We start from the raw sequence: 19,977 nt of genomic DNA on the forward strand, positions 1-19,977 counted from the left end.
CCTCTAGGTTTCTTTGCTTAATTTCCACCGAGCGGCTTAGCTCAGCTCATCTGGTTTTTTTCATTTTCTTCCACTCCAATATGATCGAGTATTCAGAAGATATTAACTGAGTTACCCGCTGAGAGTACAGTTTTTGCATAAATCTTGTATAAACTAACGCCATAAGACCTAGTATTGACGCTGCCGATAGCCTTAATTGCGGCTTGGCTATCTACTAGAATATTCAAGCACTTGCTGGTTGGAGTAGAAGCTCACTTGGCACCTTCTGTTATGCTCACAGTTTCGGTCCGAACGACTGAATTGTAGTAATTTAATTTGAAGCTACCTTCTATGTATGGATTACTGCAGAAAACGTTCATTTGTTTTGCTATTTCATCATGTGAGGTCATGAACCGCACTTTGATGCAATGGCTCTTCTGGAAGATTCGAAGGGCTTTCAAGCCCTGCTCTTTATGCGTTTCTCCAGTTTAGTTTCTATCTGGATAACTTCGAGATCAGACTGAATTTTCCTGATGTTATAAAATAGTATGATATTCCAAGTAATAAATTTGTCCATGGAGTCTTAAATTCAAATCGATATCTTCTTCTACTTTATAGGCGGTTCTATCAGGCTTATTCGATGCTTGACACTAAATGGAGATTCCAAGTGTAGCCAGGTCCATCTCCACCTGGTCTTTCCAGCAGAGTAGAGGTCTGCCTTTTCCAAATCGATATCACAGTAAAAAAATCCTGAAGTTATACAGCTTTTACCTGTTACCTGAGTTACAATTGTCGTATCGTGGAACATTTTTCATGTTTACTTTAATCCTGTAACGCACACTCTCATGCACCTTTTTGAACTTGCTGCTGAAAAACGTTTTGAATGAGTACTAGAAATATATACATTCTTCAGAGAATTTCGCACCTCCAATTCTCCTCACCTGTCGCTATATTCCAGATTTTTAAGCGTGACAAAGTGATTTTGTTTGCTGGGTTGCCTGGGTTGTCGATTTTGTGTGGGTGCACACGTGTCTACACCTTGGCCTTTGCCAGCGCATGCACTTCTACCTTCGCATTGCGGTAGCAAGTTGGCGAACGAGGGACGAGGAAAATCATAAAATATATCGACCGGATGTAGTGGTGCACAATAGTCAAGATATAATGCGCATTACATTGCCAGCTGTGTGGCTGTACACTACAGTGGTTGGTATTTATGTATTTATATGTAAATGTGTGAGTGTGTGGTGCTTGTATGCGAGCGTGTGGCTTACAAGTGCAATTCGGTTTGAACTTGATAGCTCGAAATTGGCCAGTTTAGTTACGAAAGTTGCACATTTTGTGCAGAAACCGGAAATTACAAGCCAACAAGCTGACATACAGAACTGCAGGTGTGTGTCTGTTTGTATACAAGTACATACATATGTACCAAGAGATAAAAGCAGCGTGTAATGCTATACCTTTAAATTCTGTAAACTATGTTGACAAGCTTGTACAGTTGGTTTGAAGTTTTTGCTTGCATTACTATTTTTATGTATGTGTGTGTGTGTGAGCTCGTGGCATCCGTGTCTTTATTTGTATTAACTCGCATGACACACACATATGTATGTGGTTGTAATTGTTACTTGTGCGCCTGCAAAGGTCAACACTAAATGGGCGTTTTTAGCAAATGGCAGCAGCAGCGACAGCAGAAGCCCACATTTAGGCGCTGGAAAATTATGTTGATTAAAAGCATTTCCAGAATCATTGAAATTTATGCACACCAACACATATTTGCTTACGAGCGCATATGTGTGTGTGTGTGTGGCGATTAGTTACATATGGCTGAGTGCATATATTCACGTGTGTGTGTGTGTTGGCTGTTTGTTCACCGCTCACGTATGTCCCCATTTTCTCATTATACAGTTATATGTGTATGTGTGTGTGCCATATGGCCGCCAGCTACAGCGCATACTGTTCAACGATTGGACTCGCGCGGCAGCACTGCAATCGACATGGAAAATAAGGTCGCCGGAATGCTAACCAAACACATCGATGCCTGCCACAAGGACATAGAAAAGTATAGCAAATAAAAATTGCGCGAAAAAACATGATCGCAATAACCAGTAAAAATGTTATAATGAAATCGCGGCACATGCGATTCGCATAAATTTGCCGCGCCGTAAGCGTTTGCCAGCAAATGAGTTTGAAAATTTTCAATTAATTTTCGTTTTTTGTTTTTCCGCATTTTCCACATTTTCGCCATTTTATATTGTTGTTGCCGTTGTTGTGCTCTATTAAAATCGTAAAACGTCAAAATTTATTATAAGCACGTGGATGGTAAATTTATTAGAGCGTCATTAATGCCCTTTTGGATGTGTGTGAGTGGGTGTGAGTGTGCGTGCGTGTGTGTGTAAGCGTGTATTAGATAATAAATACGCTCGAAATTAAGCGCGAATTTGGCAGTTGGCTGAGTGGCCCTTGGTGGTTATTAAAAACCTGTAGGTCGCAATTTATTGTTATTGTTGGCAGCAGACGTGGCTAAATAAAAAATACTGTTTAATAAAGTTCAAAATGGCGAATAATTAGAAAATCTTTTTTTAAGGTTTTTGTTAAAAAATAATGAATTTTATTATAAATTTTTTAACATCTTATTTTCAATTTCCAATCATGCTTCTTGGTTTACTGCGTTCAAAAATCTTTTTCATAACTAAATAAATTTCAAAGTGCCCAGTGGGTTTTGGTAAGCAGAACTGGCGCTGTGGGATGAACCAAACGTAATGTTACGGTGCCTAAGTATTAGGTTGAAATTCGTACATTACAAAATCCAGAAAAAATTGTTAATTTCGGCTGTAATACCCTTCACAAGTGCATTTTTATAGCATAAAAGGGTATAAAAACTTCTGTATTCTTATTTTCATCGGCCAGTTTGTATGACAGCTATAAGATATAATCATCCGATCTGAATGGTTTCTTCTAAGATTGCAGTATTGCCTTAGATAATAATTCGTAACAAGTTTCGTTAAGATATCTTGTCAAATAAAAGAGTTTTCCATACAAGGATTTCAGTTCGATCGATTAGTTTGTATGGCAGCTATAAGCTATAGTTGTCCGATCTGAACAATATGTTCGGAAATTGTGGCAATTCTTTGAATAATAATCTCTGTCAAATTTCGTGATAATACCTTAACAAATAAGAGAGTTTTTCATACAAGGACTTGAATTTGATCGGTCAGTTTGTATGGCAGCTATAAGATGTTGTTGTCCGATCTTAAAAATATCTTTGGAAATTATAGCTTTGTCATTAGTAATAATACATGCAAAATTTCGTGACGATAGTTTGTCAAATGAAAAAGTTTTCTATACAAGGACTTGATATCGTTCAGTTTGTATGAAAACTGAGCTATAGTTGTCCGATATAAGCGGTTCCGGCAAAGAAGGAGCTCATTGGTGAAAAAATAAAGAGTACCAAATTCCAGATCGATAACTCGATTTTTATTGCATTAAAAATAATTTTAAACTTTTGTGCAGCTGGCAACACTATAAAAAATTTTTAAAATAAAAGTCTCAAAATGCTGTTTTCGAGTGGTGTACTCAATAGATTTATTTAGAAAGTCCTCTAACTTTATTTTAATTATAATATATGGCAACTCTAATCAATTTTACATATATTACATAATATTAAACCCGTAAAATATTTTTTATTGTAATAGTATATTAAATAGTATTATTATTATTATTATTATTATTATTATTATTATTATTATTATTATTATTATTTTTGCGACACAAGTGTGGTAACTCTGCATAAGTTACATGTTGGTATTAAAGATTCCAAGAAAACTATTTGCCACCAATTTTTGGATACCAATATGACAACATTTCTCCAAATATTATTTGGTAACACACTTTTGTGTAAAAAGGTGGCAACTCTGCTTTAATATATATTTATACTTAAAAATGGTTAAAAATATGTTTTAATTATTTTCTAAAATTATGGCACTTATGAATATTTAAAATTTCGAATTTGCCTTTCTTCTTTGTGCCTTCTTCCAAACAACAATTCCTGTTTCACCCATTCTTAAAGTCTTTACTAAAGGAAAGTTCAGATAATTTGAATAAGTTTTGCTTTCTTAAATAAATTAGACTAATTTCGACCTTACTTATAGCCTAGCAATACATATTTCACTTTCTAAACAAAAACGAATAGAAAACGATTGCTGGATTAGAGTAAAAACGCACACAATTTGGAATAAGAGGATGCTGTCTTAAAGCTTGGCAATGCTTTTCACAAAGCAATCAGTGAAGCCCATGAAGTCATCGAAAACTTAACGGATGAAAGTCATCCATTTACCTCTGTTAATGAAAAAGTTAAAGAAAAAGAGCTTGCAAATATTCGTTTTGGCATCAGAGAGGCGTAGAGGATTTCAACGTCTCTTATGGATCGACTCAACACATTTTGGTTAAGGATTTGGGTAGGAAACCTGTATGTACTATGCTCGTATCAAAAGACCTGAAACCTTTGCTTAAGTAACGTCGAGTGAAATTCGCAAAAGAAATGCTTGACAACATAGCTGAGGACCCCACATTCATCAAACACCTCATCACTGATAACGTGACGGGTTTATGAATATAATGTCGAAATATTTATAATAGCTCAACAATCTAACAAATGGCGCTCTGAAAATGAGTCGAAACCGAAAACAACAAAATTCGCTGAAGCTTAGTGCCTTCACAGACAAATTTATCGAAAATTGGCTTAGGAGTCTCAGGATATATTGTATTTAAGTGTCTCTAACATAGAAATAGTGGTCGCCATGCAGACATAAATAAATCTTCCAAAATATTTGTAATACCTCAGAAAAATTAGAAGTTTTCTATGAAATATAGTTTATTGAAAACAAAAACTTCTACAGTATACGTATTAACAGTTTTACAGAATTTTTATATTTTCTTAATAGACTTTTATTTTATTTCGACAATTTTCATTAATTCTCTGAGTATTATTTCGTTTACTTACAGGGAAGCTCTTCCACAGTACCGCCACCGCGTACAGCCTTCCCTGGTGCACCACCACCAACTTCAGCAGTCGCATTAAAAGGGGCCCCCAGGCCAGCTATGACTAGTCCAGCAGCAGCAGGCGGCTTAGCAGGTGCTCCGTATCGCGGTGCCAGTTGGACACCACAGGGTTACGCTCCAGCTGCCGCTGCAGCGGCTGCTGCCGTCGCTCAGCAAGCCTATAGATATACAGCTCCATTGCCGCAACCAGCTTACGCGGCCTATACACCACATACAGCAACAACACCAGCAACAACTACGGTAAGTGAATTCTTAACAAATTTGTGTAATTTTCCTTTAGAGTCTCAGGGTGATTTGGCGGAAAAATTATTGAATTTTTTTTTGATATTTTTTATTTTTGAAAAATTAAAAAATTGGTTTTAGAAAATTTAAGCTTACAGCAAAAACAAATATATTTATATATATTTATATTTATATATTTGTTTTTTATTATATACTCGTATATATACATATACCTTATCTGATTTTTTCTTCTTCTCTGCGCCTTAATGGGTTAAGAGGCACTTGAAAATTCATAAGCGGTCTTATTAAAATTTGCTCCACCGAATTATTGCAACAAAAGAAAACTATTTTAATTCCGCGAGCACACATACATACATATTTACATATTAAAAGTTGAATTGAATGCTTTCTTTCGCTCTCTGCATTCGGCTCACATAAATATTAATTCTCATTCAGACTTCTATATGCAAGTATATATGTGTATAAGTGTAAGTATATATGAATATATGTATATGTATTAATAAATATATATGGCAACGTATGTGTGGCCACTGTGGTTCGCTGCAATTTCGCATAAATATTAAAAATCATTTGACCGAAAAAATCCATATGCTAACAAACCACCAACAAATTTGTAGCAATAACTCCTTGCATACACAAGCACATACATACAAACACGCATACATATGCACTCGTATATATTACCCATATAAATGAACAATATTCAGTTTGGAAAAGTTATACTATGGCGCTATTTGTTGCCATTCTGACGTTGCCAGCTGACGGTGACCGAAAAACAAGCCACGGCTGAGTATACAATATATTAAAAAAGTTTTTGCGGAACACCCACGCACACATAGTGAAAGCAATTTCTCAAGCTCAGCGCCAGCAGCGGCGTAATTGTGGGCGGCGGCATTTAAGGAAAAATATTTGTAAATTTATTTACTACTTTGCCGAACAATGCCTAGTGGTTGGCAAGGCGGATCGGAGGGAAATTGAATTACAGACTGTTGCGATATCACAAATGACGGGGTAACTTTATTGGATATATTTTTTCGGAGAAAAATTAAAAATGGTGTAGGTACAAGCTCAACTTCAACCTTCTTTAATGTCTACGCCATTAACCAGTTACGCGGTTATAGCCGAGTTAACAACAGCGTGCCAATCGTTTCTTCTTTTCGAAAGGTGGCGCCATTTGAAGATTCCAAGCAAAGCCAGAAGGACCTGGTCACTCCAACGGAGTGGAGGTCTTCCTCTACCTCTACTTCCCCCGGTGGGTACTGCTGGAGTGTTTTCATCCATTCGGACGACATATGCCTCTGAATTCGCTAACTATGACAATGTCGTCATATATCTCGTACAGGTCATCGTTCCACCGACGGCGGTATTGCGCAAAGGACCATAAATCTTCCGCAGAACCTTTTCTCGAGAAATCGTAACGCCGCACTATGGTTCCTAGGACCACATTTTCTGGCCAAAATCGATTTTTAAAAGTTCCGATTTTTCGTCTGTTTTTTTTACCATCACTAAGCTGATACTTCGCATGAGTTAATTGCATATTTTGTTTTCTCTTTAATCGGTTTACCGTTATGTGGTCAGCAGTTAAATTGTTACTTTGCCTATTTGCTTATACAAGTGGTGAAATGTGGCTGAAACTCAAAACTGAATATTTTATAAACAAATTAAAATTAACTAAAAGAAAAAATGGAAACTAACAATAAAGGTAATTATATTTTGTTTCTCGAATATTAATACATTCAACTGTTGTTAAGTTTGAAAAAAATTTATTTAAATATTAATTTTGGCTTAAGTAATATTTTTCAACTTTACGTAGACCTTAAAAAAATTGGTAGCAGTTGGTAGTCTTGGTACTTTGTGATTGTATAAATAACTCAATTTGGAGTTTGTGTGCAAAAATTATTTTGCTCTTTTTTGCAATTTTTGAATAATTCACATTTTTCTTAGACCACTACTCCGTGCGATTTGCTGTTTTATTTGAAGTATGGAAGGAGGACGCAAACACGTGCCTTAGACAGACAGCAGTTTTTGATTTTTTGTTAGAAAACGTTATTGCAATTGACGTTTCCGATGAATACACTGTCTATTTAAAGGAAAAAAATAGAATTATATGTAAATATATTAATGACAGATGGGGAAAAAGTCATCGGCGTGTAGATGTATTTTTGAAACAAAATGCAAACTGGCTTTTAACTAAAACCGAAATTGCTTTATTAAGCTCTGCGGATGGTGACGCTGATACATTTTCTGCAAACGACGTTGATGAAAATGATGAGAACGACGAAGGTAATTTGGGCCTTAACTGTGGATACGAAGAGCTATTAAACAATTTAGAATTAGAAAATGATTCAATTTAATATTTATGTACTACTATTTTATGTATTTATGTTACTACGCTGGTGTTAGCTTCTTATACGTTAACTAAAAAATATTTTATTATTTACTACTAACGGTAATAAGTTTAAACATACATACAAATATTATAAAAATATCACCCAATAAAAATCAGAAAATATTTAAATTTCAAACCTATGTATTTTGTAAAATTTTCCACAGTTTTAGAGAATATTTTTCGTATAACGAAAATTGTTTTTGTAGTTGAAAGTTTCCAAGAGAATATACGATAATTATTACAAATCAACGAAAATTTAAAAAAATTTATACGTTATACGAAAAAAGTTTTAAAAAATATTGTTAAAATCATTGCGCAGTCTGAGCCGACGAAAACGTGTACTTCATTACACCAAAATTCATTGGGCTGCGTACTCGCAATTTGTTTTAAAGCTCTAAATACAAGGTTCAAAATTTTGGGAAAACTCATCGAATTTTTTGAAATTTTGTGCAGAATGTTTAACGTTGATTTGCGCTATTTGTGTTGAATTATATTTCAATAAAAACTTAAAAAAAATTCGAAAGGAAAGTATTCTTGCTATGGCAAAATATTCCCCACGGGGTCATTTGTTTGAGTCACTGTATATTAGATAGATGCGCGTGGCGGCTTTTTAAACACTCCCATTCTTTCTATAAACCCTATTTACTATATATATGCAAAATTTCAAAACTATATTACAGTTATTTGAATTTTGGCCAGAAAATGTGGTCCTAGGAACCATAGTGCGCCGACTCGTCAAATGTTGTCATCGTACATGCTTCTGCACCATATTGCAAGACAGGGATCATGAGTGACTTGTATAGTTCAATATTTGTTCGTGGAGAGAGTTATTTGCTTCTTAATTGCCTACCGTTAAAGTTAAATTTTTTCAATAAAGAGTACGGTAAACAGGTCTCTTTGGACATGTTTGACCGTTCGAATTCCGATCCCACATTCATGGAGGACTTTATAGTTGCCGATGAGACATGGACTTATGCGGCCAAAGCCGCTCAAAAATCAGGGTGATGTTCATTAATTTTTTCGATATTCGTGGTTTTGTCCATAATGATTTCTTTCCAGAAGAGAAACGGTCAATATGGACCGTATTTGGCCTATCAAGGCATTTGCTTGAGAACATCCGTTGGAAATGGTCGGAATTGTGTTCTTCCATGGTTCACAGTCGCATCGAGCCACGATTGTGATCGAATTTGAAGCCAAAAACGCAATAAATATCATCGTCAACCATCATATTCACCAAATTTAGCACCGCGTAATTTTTTTTTGCACCCCAAACTGAAACTGCCGCTGCATGGAATTCGCAAAAGGAACTGAACGCCATCCCCAAAAAAATGCTTATGAAAAGTGTTTCGAGGGCTGGAAAATCCAGGAATAAGTGTGTTACATCTGATGGGGATTACCTCGAAGGCGACAAAGTAAACATTGATATTGACTATGTAGATATAAATATATAAATATGTATAGAAAAGCACATAGATAGAGTAGGAAGTAAGGCCCCAGGTTTCAATACAAATAAATTTATTTTTGCTGTATTGAATTTTTCCAAAAATATAATATTAGTTGCCAATTTTTATTTCAAATTTTTTTATTTTCGTTTACCGTGATTTAATGATTAATTAACCGAAAACTTTGATTCTTCGCATGATTAAACCGTCCTTGTTAGGAAAAATAGCTTGAATTAAAATGAAAAAATAATAATTCTCATAATTTATTACACTAAAATTAATTTGCAATTTAAATTATTAATATACAGCAATAAGTAAAAATTCCGAATTATTCAGCAAATTTAATTCAGCCACTCGACGGCGTCTTAGTATGGGAATAAATTTTAGACACTTAAAAACAAGGTCACAGCCAAAATTAGGGCAGCTTAACTTTAATTGAGCATCTGGCCGCTGCTTCCGGCTGACGGATGTATTCCCCCGTAATTTCTTAAGCTTGGTAATCCATATACCATGACATACATACGCACACAGGCTTATGTGTCTGGTGTGTGCATGTATGCGTGTGTGTCTGCGCTTGCGTTTAATTTCACGCAAAAATTAAATAAAGTGTCCATGCCGCACGCATAAGTACAACAAATGAATACAAATTAGGAATAATTAATCTCGAGCCTCGGCAAACTGCGTCGTCTGCGGAAACATAAGAAAAGAGAAGTTGTTTGAAGAGGGTGGTGGCAAAGTGATGAAGTTAATTTGTGTTAAGAGCGCCAGACACCCACATTAAATATGCTTAACCTCAAAATATAGTGGGAAATACGGTCAACGATCGGTCGGGCATCGATGGTAGTTGTAGCCACTGAAGTGTCTTGGTTTTTTGCAGTGTGGTTCTTTATTTGCGGTGTTGTTTGTGTGAGGAGTTAATGCTTACTATACTTGAGGGAGACCATGTACGGGTGCGGTAAGGGAGTTCTTACGGCTTTCTGAGATACGAGTAATTGACAGGGGTGGCAAGAATGCAGGTGTCACTCAGTGAATTGTGTGCTATGCCTTCTCATAGTCCACCATTAGTTTTTTCTTTGCTTTTTGTATTATTCTCATTCTTTGGAATATTTCTGTAAATATTCATCATTCATTTTATTTCCGTAGCTGAAGTTTTACATCATATATACGGTTTCTTTATCCCGATACCTTACTGAGACAGTAGAGTGACATTTTAAACAGATCGCAAGTGACAGAGATTTGTTCTAGTCAAATTTCGATAAGAAGGCGCAAAATGGCTGCGGTAAATATGGCCTCTAAAAGCAGCCTTTGAGAATAAAAACTTAATGGCAGCTATAGTTAAAGTTATGTTAGGTTAAGTTAGATCTTAAGATTGATTCCAACCGATAGATTACACTTGGACAGATATTCGTCATTTGCGCTACTCATAAACCCCTAAAGTGCATCACCAGGTTCGCTAAAGGTGTGTCTACCGATATATTTCAATCTCGGTCTAGCAAGAGCCGCATAGTAGAAGAAAAAGTGGCAAGACGATTCCACTTCGCTTACAGCTTCGGCAAAGAGCATCCGACGAAATATTTTGCCGCATGGCATCCTACAATTGCGGCGAGATTGATAGAGATATTTATTAGGAGCAAGGAGCTTGATGGACCTCCCAAGATTCACTCTGAGCCAGAAGGATCACACAGTCGCACAAGTTCTGGTTGCTGGCCACCGCAAGTCGAGCTCTCTGGAGGTCCATAGCTCTCACGCTAGAGCGTAAGAGGACATCGAAAAACCGACTCCACTATGTTGAAGTAGGTTTTGTTAAGTAGGTTGTTAAGTAGGTAGTAAGGTTCGTCAGCTCTGCCAACAAAGGAATAGCATCTAGCAGAGAAAAGGACCTATGCAAAATTTTAGATATATATCTCAAAAACTAGTCTACTTTTCGCTGTTTGGCAGCAATTGGAGATTCCAAGTGTAGCCGGGTCCTTCTCCACCTGGTCTTTCCAACGGAGGTGAGGTCTGAGGTCCGTGGCCTACGCGCAAAGCACCATAAATCTTCCGCAGAACCTTTCTTTCGAAAACTCCTAAAGCCGCCTCATTAGACGCCGTCATCGTCCATGCCTTTGCACCATACAGCAGGACGGGGATGATGAACGACTTGTAGAATTGGGTCTTTGTTCGTTGAGCGAGGACTTTACTTCTCAATTTCCTACTCCATCTAAAGTAGCACCAGTTGGCAAGAGTTATTCTCCGTTGAATTTCAAGACTTACATATTTGTTGGTGTTAATACTGGTTTCAAGTTAGATGAAATAGTCTATGACTTCGAAGTGACGTGAGAACCAAGCCGTGAGTGCAACGAAGCAGAGATGGCGTCATTTCAAAATAAAGAACTTGAGAAAATTTGAATGAAATGACATGTAATTTGACAATATTCTATATTAAAGTTAGAAACTTAAGGCAAATTCAGAGATTTTTAACTGTAGCGCCGTCAGTCAGTACAAAGACTGTTCAGCCCGTGTCTTTGATGTCTCAAAGTAAAATACTAGCCTTATATTAGTATGCTATCTCACTAAATGCCTTCGCCTCCTTGTGCCAAACTTTTATTTCGTTTGGCCTCCACTGTGTGAAACAAATTTTCAGAATCGTTTAGCAACACCGTTAGTAATAGTTGTTCAATAGCTCAACTACATCTCTAGCAAATAGCATCACTTAATATGTCATATACTATATAAACTATAATATTACAACAAAGCTGCTTACAAATTAACCAAATAGCTCCTGGCACCAAAAACGCTTACGAAAATATTTATTTTTTTATCGCCGCTAAACAGCCACAAGCGTCTAGCAAAACGGACAAAATGGCCACTAAAATGTGTTCAGCACACACACACAATGACAAACGAAGAAAACTTTCTGTATGACAATTTACTTCGCCACACTGCAGCATTTTGATAAGTGACTACCACTCAGCGGACACAATAAAATCGCATTTCGCCAAGCGATGAGCAGTAACCACAAAAGCTTTGACTACGTCATCGCAACCACACACCGACAATGCGACAATGTGTGGCAAATGGGTATTTTTATTTGTTACTATGTGTGCGACAATAAATTCGTGCGAGCGGAGAAATGGCAAGCAGCAACAATACAGCTCAATAAAATAGCCACAGGCGGTGAGGAAAAGTAATTCCAGCAGGCAGCCAGTCAGTCTGGGCGCAGCTACAACTTGAGTTCACACAAAATAGAAGCGAAGAGGAAAACTACACGAGCATATTAGTACACGCAGGCATACAAATCTACACAAACTTAAAGAAAATATTCAATAAAGCGTATTGCCGCAATCATATTATATATAAATATACAATATATATATATATACCATAATAATATGTATATAAACTATTTGGCTTTGATTACCACTTAGTTGAATGCACCCAAACTGAAGACAGCGTTTTGCGCCATAAATGTATTCACAGTATATTTTTGCTACTATAACGTTGTAACGGTATTACTGTTATCAGCCTAGCGCCGCCATTGCCGCACGAGTTCACACATTTATAAGCCGATACATACACATACATACTAAATATTTACTGTTCAGTCAGTGCACAGTTGCCGCCATTGTTGTTTAGCTAATTTTTTACCTTTCCTCCTTAGCTCGAGTTTTGGTTATAAGTTATTTAAGATATGAGCGCTTGGTTGGGCACCAAGTGTGCCGAAATGGTTAAAGTAAATTAGCAAATAAATAACTGAGCGCCTCAACACACAGCGCAGTGGCGAACTTTCTCTGTACATGCTTATATGTATATGTATGTATGTAAAGATGCTTTTATTTACTTTGTGGATCCGAAATAAATATAAACTATATTTATAAGTCGGTGAAGATGTGTATGTAAGGTGAACTAATAAATTTTTTGATCAAATTTAGTGTAATAAGGAAAGTATTGGGTGGTCGAAAAATTCTTTTCGTATTTCTACTTAATTTTTTATATTTATAAAAGAAAATAAATAAACATATATATGTCATTTTGGTCGACCACTTTTTACCATTTTTCCGCTAGAGACATTATTCCAGTGTAAAACTTTCTTCAGCGTAAATCGAAATTTTCAGAACGGAAGCGAGCCAACCATTGTTGTGCTACACGCACTGATACAGCATCGTCTCCGTAAAATTCACAAATTTCATTGGTGGCTTGCATGACATTCTTCTCTTTCAAAATATCGCGTATTTCTTCAATATTTTAACTCATCTCCTAATACTTCCTCTCATGCTTCCTAATACCGGCATCACTCATTATAACTTCTGTTCGCTACAGCTAAACAGCTTTTAGTTATATTCTAGTCGTCTTCGATTCGCCATTTCTCTACCCACCAACTTTGAGAGTTAAAGTATTCCCGTCACATGTAATACACTTGTGCCAACGATTTTTCCAGTCCTCGAAAATGTTTTCATTAGCACTTCCAGAGATGACCACCAAATTTTGTTTTATCTCTTCGATCGACTGTTTGGGGAGCAAGATAAAATCAGAAGGATACGATGGTATTCATTGTGTTTTTGGCTTTAAATTCGGTCACAATCGTACTTTTTTGGAAAAAGCTCACCTTTATGGGAATGAGTCAAGCAGGAACGCATTTCATATCTAAAAATATCTATTGCTAAATCATACGCACAGACTCGCGAGAGATGTCGAGCTCTCTTGCGATCTCCACAACACTTGCCTGACTTGATTTCCAAGCACCATATCCTTCACTTTTTTAATATTTTCATCAGTTTCAGAGGTCGAAAGTCGTCCACAACGAGGCATGTCTTCAACGATCTTTCGACCGTTTTTGAAGGCTTTGTACTACCCGCTGGCTTACGTTTTTGAATCACCGAGTCGAAATTTTGTGAAAATCGCCACACACCAATGAGGTGTACCTATTTAAACAAGCTGGTTGTCAAATCGCGCTCATATTTGGCATAGAAATTTAGGACTATTCTGTCAGTTTTGAAGATATCGATCTAAAATTGACATGCGTTTTTTTTATCTCTTCGAACGACTGAAAACGGATTCCACGGGTCAGCAATTTCAGTTTGGGGAGCAAGATAAAATCAGAATGAGACCGATGGTTCGGTCACAATCGTACTTTTTTTGGAAAAAGCTCAGCTTTATGGGAATGAGTCAAGCAAGAACGCATTTCATAGCAACCGAAGTTGGCATTCATTATTACTAATATTTTTTTATTTAAAAAAAAATAAACTTTGTTTAAGTTTAAAATAATTTTTTGAAACCCCTTCGCTACAATTGAATGTCATCAAAATATCAAACAAAAAAAAACAAAAAAAAATATTCTCAATTTCTGTAGCTTTATTTCTTTTTCACTTTACTAATTTTTCTCAATAACTTTTGTGGCAAACTTCATATTTGCTTAAAATGTTTTTGGCATTTATTAAATTGCTTGTGATTTATAAATGTCGATGAACTCAGCGGTATATTGTATAAATATGACACACAGCCCCACATATACTAATGCATACACACATAGATATGATTTGAGTATTTACACACACACCGCCTTAAGTTGATAAATATTTGACGCTTCGCAGCAGATTTCTTTATCACCTGACGTCACGTCGATACACACATTCATATGTATGTGCATACATGTATAAATATATATATAAATACATTTATAGTACATAGGTATGTACATATATTGCCTTTGCTTAAAGTGCTTCTATTTTTCATTTATGCGTTAAATTTTTTATTTTGCTTGTCATTTATTTGCTTCATTTCCAATCTTGTCTAAATGTCCTCAAGTCACATTGAAATACCCAAAGGAGCGATTTAAAATATCTACTGATGCTTGACACTAAAATCTAAAGCACGCGCCATTCACAACGAAATTGTACTCTAGGTAGGTGGGTTGGGGAGGGAAACGACCGTCGTCTGTATATATGTACATACATATGTATTATGGTATGCATAAGTAATACAGACATACTATATACATATATAACATTCACGTGACCTGTATTAGGGTGGAATCTTATTTGAAGATACTCTTTCAGATTCAATTAATGTCTTTTCAGCTGGTCTGCAGGGTTGTCATATTGGAGCGATTCTGTTCTTCTTATTTATTAATGAGATCTATTCTGTAACAGAATGTTCAAAAATTCTATTTTATGCCAAAGACAAGTCGGACAAGACAAATTTCTGCTTGCCAAAGCTCATTTTCAGCTAATAGTAACTAATTTGGGTTGTTTTTTAATCTCGCAATGCGATATGCTTCTACAACATCTGTGGTCTGTAATTCTTAACCTAATTATTTGCTTTAATGTTCAATGATTTTCTTCTTTCCACATGATTCTAGAGATCATACAAATGAAAACTAGCTCATTTGGTTTCTCATAACTTCATACCATCTGAACAAACTTGACCCGGACTTACAAAATAAACACTTTTTCATTATTCCAATGCAAAATTTTATTATCACCTTCTGAGCCAATACAAGCACACCAACGCTTAATTCAATTTTCCATACACTTGTCAAAAGTCTCAGCTGGGAGGCCTTCAGTGCCATTGGCTACATTGTTGGACAGTTTCGGCGTCATTTTCCCCACAGCAAGGTTGTCGACGGACATCTTTTTTGTAAAAGGTTGAGTTTTTTTGGTACAACAACGACACGTTTCATACCCGAAACAATAACCAAAATATGTTAGGCCGATTCATTAGAGATATTGATGTCCTCTGTCATTTCTCTGATGCCAACAAAATGATTTTCCAGCACGGTTTCTTAAACTTTCTTGGACATTATTCATTAACAGATGTGGATAAGCGAGTCGTTGGAAGGTTTTTGATGGCTTCACAAACTTCATTTAATGCTTTCTACCACTGAAACAGTATAGAATACTCCCAAAACACTTCTGCAACATTTTCAATGATTCTTTAGCCGTGATTCCATTGGAAACACAAAAGTTCATGCAAAGTCGTTTTCCAAATTTTATTTCGTGCAAAATGAGCCTTCCTAGGGAACACGCAAATATTTAAATAGGCACTTTGTTATTTGCATACATTGTGTAGACATAATCGATATATATGTATATATATAAAGTATATTCACAATATATCTGAGCACGACACACATGACTTCAGATTGCTACACAAGCACACGCATACAAACAACAAATCGCTGAATGTTCGACGATCGATAACAACCTGTCAAATTTTGCACCTGACATTCTGAGATACTTAAATGCTCATAACTTTTCCAAGGATAATATTTTTATTTTCACGCCTGCAGGGAATGCTCCACAGCTACCTTTAAAGGACATGACACTAAGTGGATGGAGTGCACTAGAACTTTGGGAGGTGATTGAGGGTTGGAGTAAGCGTCATGTCTTAGACATACAAAATAGCGATTCCTTAAATAAAGTTAAATGCTCAGCAACATAAAGTTAAATAAATAAGCACTCATATACACACAAACACAGAGGCAGTTGTGTGTTGTAATATATGGTGATGTTTATTTTGGATTTTTCGGTAATAACATTTTTTTCTTTCACCATTAAGGGTATAATGGAGGGTTGTTTACCTATTGCGCATTTTCGCATTGAGTAGGCAATAAATGTAACAAAAAAAACAAAAATACATTAAACGCATGAAGATACAAGGGCAACTTAAAGTTGCGTTGTTGTTGTTGCAATGCTAAAAAAATTACCTTAATACGGGAACATAAATAAGCAGGCATAAAGGTACGCTCATTTATGGAAGAGCGCTAACTTAGACGATTGCTTGCCATAAAAATAAAATAGCAGTGAGTTGAAAGTTGGGGTATTTTAAGGCACAGACAGTAAAATTTGAAGAAAGACATGTAATTTTTATTCAACTTTTTTTTAATATTGCAATTTAATGCCAGCAAGTTTATTTTTGTAGTATTCTTAATATAAATGTTTCTTTATAAAGCACGAGTGGTTGATTTATGGACCAGTAATTGATATATTAGTTATTTCGACCGGGCATAAATATTAGAAACAGATTGATCGATTCGTCATTTCTCTGCTCGCTACCTTTGAATGTAGCTATCTTACTAAGAGATTTAGACGGAAAACCAAAAAAGGTTTCGAATTGAATTCGATATAAGAGAATATTCGTTACCTCATTACATAAGATGGTATTACTCACCTCTTTCTTCCGCTCTACCAAGTTTCGTTTCACAGATCTACCATCAAAAATGAAAACGTACATTTTTTTCATAAGTTTTGAAAAATTAAGACTTGTAATGAAATAGTATGTACATAGTGTATAGAAAATCATCGTGATCTACCAGAAGACTTGTTAGCCAAAGATTGCACCACGAATGCTGTTAGTCAGCAGGTATAGGTGGTTCGAATCACTGCTAACTAACCCCGGACGAAAGCTAATATGAAATATTTTTGTATCTGAGCACGACTTTATAATTTTTTTAAAATACGATGCCACTACTCAAAACTCTTTACTTTACTGAGAACGAAGTGCTCACTATAGCCCTTATGATTTACCCTGGACCTTGCGGGTATCTGTTTAGCTCGTGCAGAGCACAGCTGAGCCCCAACCATCCAGTAATGAACCACAAGAAACCAGTGGAGCTGCCACTAGTGAGACGGAAGTATAAAATCTAGCAAGATCTTCAGCTTTGCAATATCCTTCACTTTTGCTATGGATAGGCGCTTAAACCAGTCTAATCATAAATTAACTTAATGTCATAAATAAAGAATCGAGACATCACTTCACTAGTCTCGAGCGTATGTTCAGCAATATAATATTGATTAAAAAACAGTTTTTTCTATAATCTGTTATCTCTAATATTTATAAAATTCGTATATTTGGAGAAAAACTTAAAAGTAAACGGCACAAGTAAAGCAAAGAAACTTGGATGTCACCTAGAAAAGGCAAAAGGTGTTCCATTTCGGAGTTCACATCAACAGATGGTCCATCCGTTGAATTAAATTTTGAAAACTCGTTCGACTGGTAAGTGGCGCGTAATGTTTTGCTCGTAGGCCTGATTCGAAGCGGGCTTGTCCGCATAGATCGTAGACATTAAATATCCCACAACAAAAAGTCCAACGGTGTGATATCACATGAACTAGGAGGCCAATCGACCGGCCCAAAACATGAAATTATCTACCCATCGAAGAGTTCACTGAAAATCTATTGATTGATTTGACATGTGGTCGTCTTGTTGAAATTAAATGTCGTTGAAATCACGAGCTTCAATTTCAGGCATTAAATAGTTTTCATGGCGCGATAATCGACTCCATTGACGGTCATTTTCTCACCGGCATTATTTTTAAAGAAATATGGACGAACCACATTTTTTTTATAAATGGGCCTCATCGCTGAACAAAATTTGGCTCGAAAACGTCGGATCGGAGCGAAGCGATGTCCTTTGGGAAGGTCGAGCGATATCAATTTTTGCACAGCTGTATTTTGTACGCTTTCATTCAATTTAAGATGTCGACGTAAAATGCGCCAAGTCGGTCGTTCCAAACGTCAATCCGAGATGTTGAGAACGACGCCAAATCGACTCTTCACTGTCTTCGTGTACGCCCTCAGCTACGACTGCTATATTTTCTTCTCTGCATGCTTAACATAATCTATTCGGTCGAATATTATCCAGTAATGAATAGTGGGTTTCAAGATGAGGGATAGACGGACTATGTTGACCATAAGTTGAGCGAAGCGCACTAAACACATTCTTTAATTAACGTGAACTTTCGTAATAAAGTTGAACGATTTGTAAATACCATACTATACAGTTATTCGTTCCAATAAATTTATGGGAAAAACATTGCATGATTTTAAGTACCGCTCAGATGAAACCCTTAGCAATTGAAAATATTAATATTGATAAAGAGAATTGAAAAGCCCTTAAGTATATCCACTAAACGCTGACCATTATCCGCTACATTTGCGATATATTCTATTTGAAAAATATCAAAATTTCAGCGTTCAGCCAAGGTACATCAGACTATAAAATATAAGACCGCACATTAACGCTCGCTACACTCAGAAGGGAACTTTTCCGATATCACCATTTCGTTGTACCGAGCGAATTTAATGGGATCAATACTGGAAGTCTCAACAGCTCGTTCTAAGTGTCTTGTCGATGGATCAGAGTCCTGATCCACACTTAGGAGTTTTGGTTTCACTAAGGGCCGTATTTCTACTGTTAAAATGGAATCACCAAGAATTTCGTCTAACTGGAAAATAAGCTTTTCTAAGCAACTTTGAAATTATTGGAAGTCTTACCCATACTCGCAACCCATGTTACGTGTTCGGAAATGCTTAAATTATTTTATTTAAAGTTTTTGGAAAAAAATCTTTGCTATCTTCGTCATATTTTTTGTTTTTTGTTATGAAAGATATAATACACCATAAAAGCAAAATTATATGAAACACAAGTCCTCAGGATAACAGAGGCACTGAAATCTCCCTAACAGGTCTCGCAGAGGCTTTTAAATACCCAAAAATCTGTACTACCCTTCACTTATGTAAGAAACCACTTTTAGTCAAAATGCAAGTTCCATAATTTTCTCGATCGAAGAGCCTATTTGGAAACTTAATTAGTAAATACATATTATTTTGAGCCGCTGGCTAGGAGAGATTCAAACAAGCCGCTCTGAAAAATAACTGAAAGCAGTTCTCATACGTCCACAACAATTTACTTCCAACACGTGTTCGAACAATACAGATTTTTGCTTAAAATACATTTATTTTTATTATATTATATTTATTTAATGTCGCAGTTGGTGGACAATGTACAACACACACACAACAAAATTATTATGAAATATAATATCAGCATTTTTATAGGAGAACATTTCCAGAATTAGATTACTTCCATTACAACAATTTGAAATTAAT

General features: G+C 36.0%; 1 protein-coding gene across 10 annotated transcripts in view; it reads left to right on the plus strand.

Moving 5' to 3' along the window:
- LOC105223964 (protein alan shepard) overlaps positions 1-19,977 on the plus strand; it is a 591,866-nt gene that overhangs the window by 369,020 nt on the left and 202,869 nt on the right. For all 10 annotated transcript variants that reach the window (XM_049458185.1, XM_049458184.1, XM_049458183.1 and 7 more), the window contains one exon: positions 4,978-5,274. In XM_049458185.1, coding sequence (XP_049314142.1) covers positions 4,978-5,274 — 297 coding nt within the window. The remainder of the gene's footprint in view (positions 1-4,977; positions 5,275-19,977) is intronic.

This window comes from Bactrocera dorsalis, chromosome 5, assembly GCF_023373825.1.
Source record: "Bactrocera dorsalis isolate Fly_Bdor chromosome 5, ASM2337382v1, whole genome shotgun sequence".
NCBI lineage: Eukaryota > Metazoa > Arthropoda > Insecta > Diptera > Tephritidae > Bactrocera > Bactrocera dorsalis.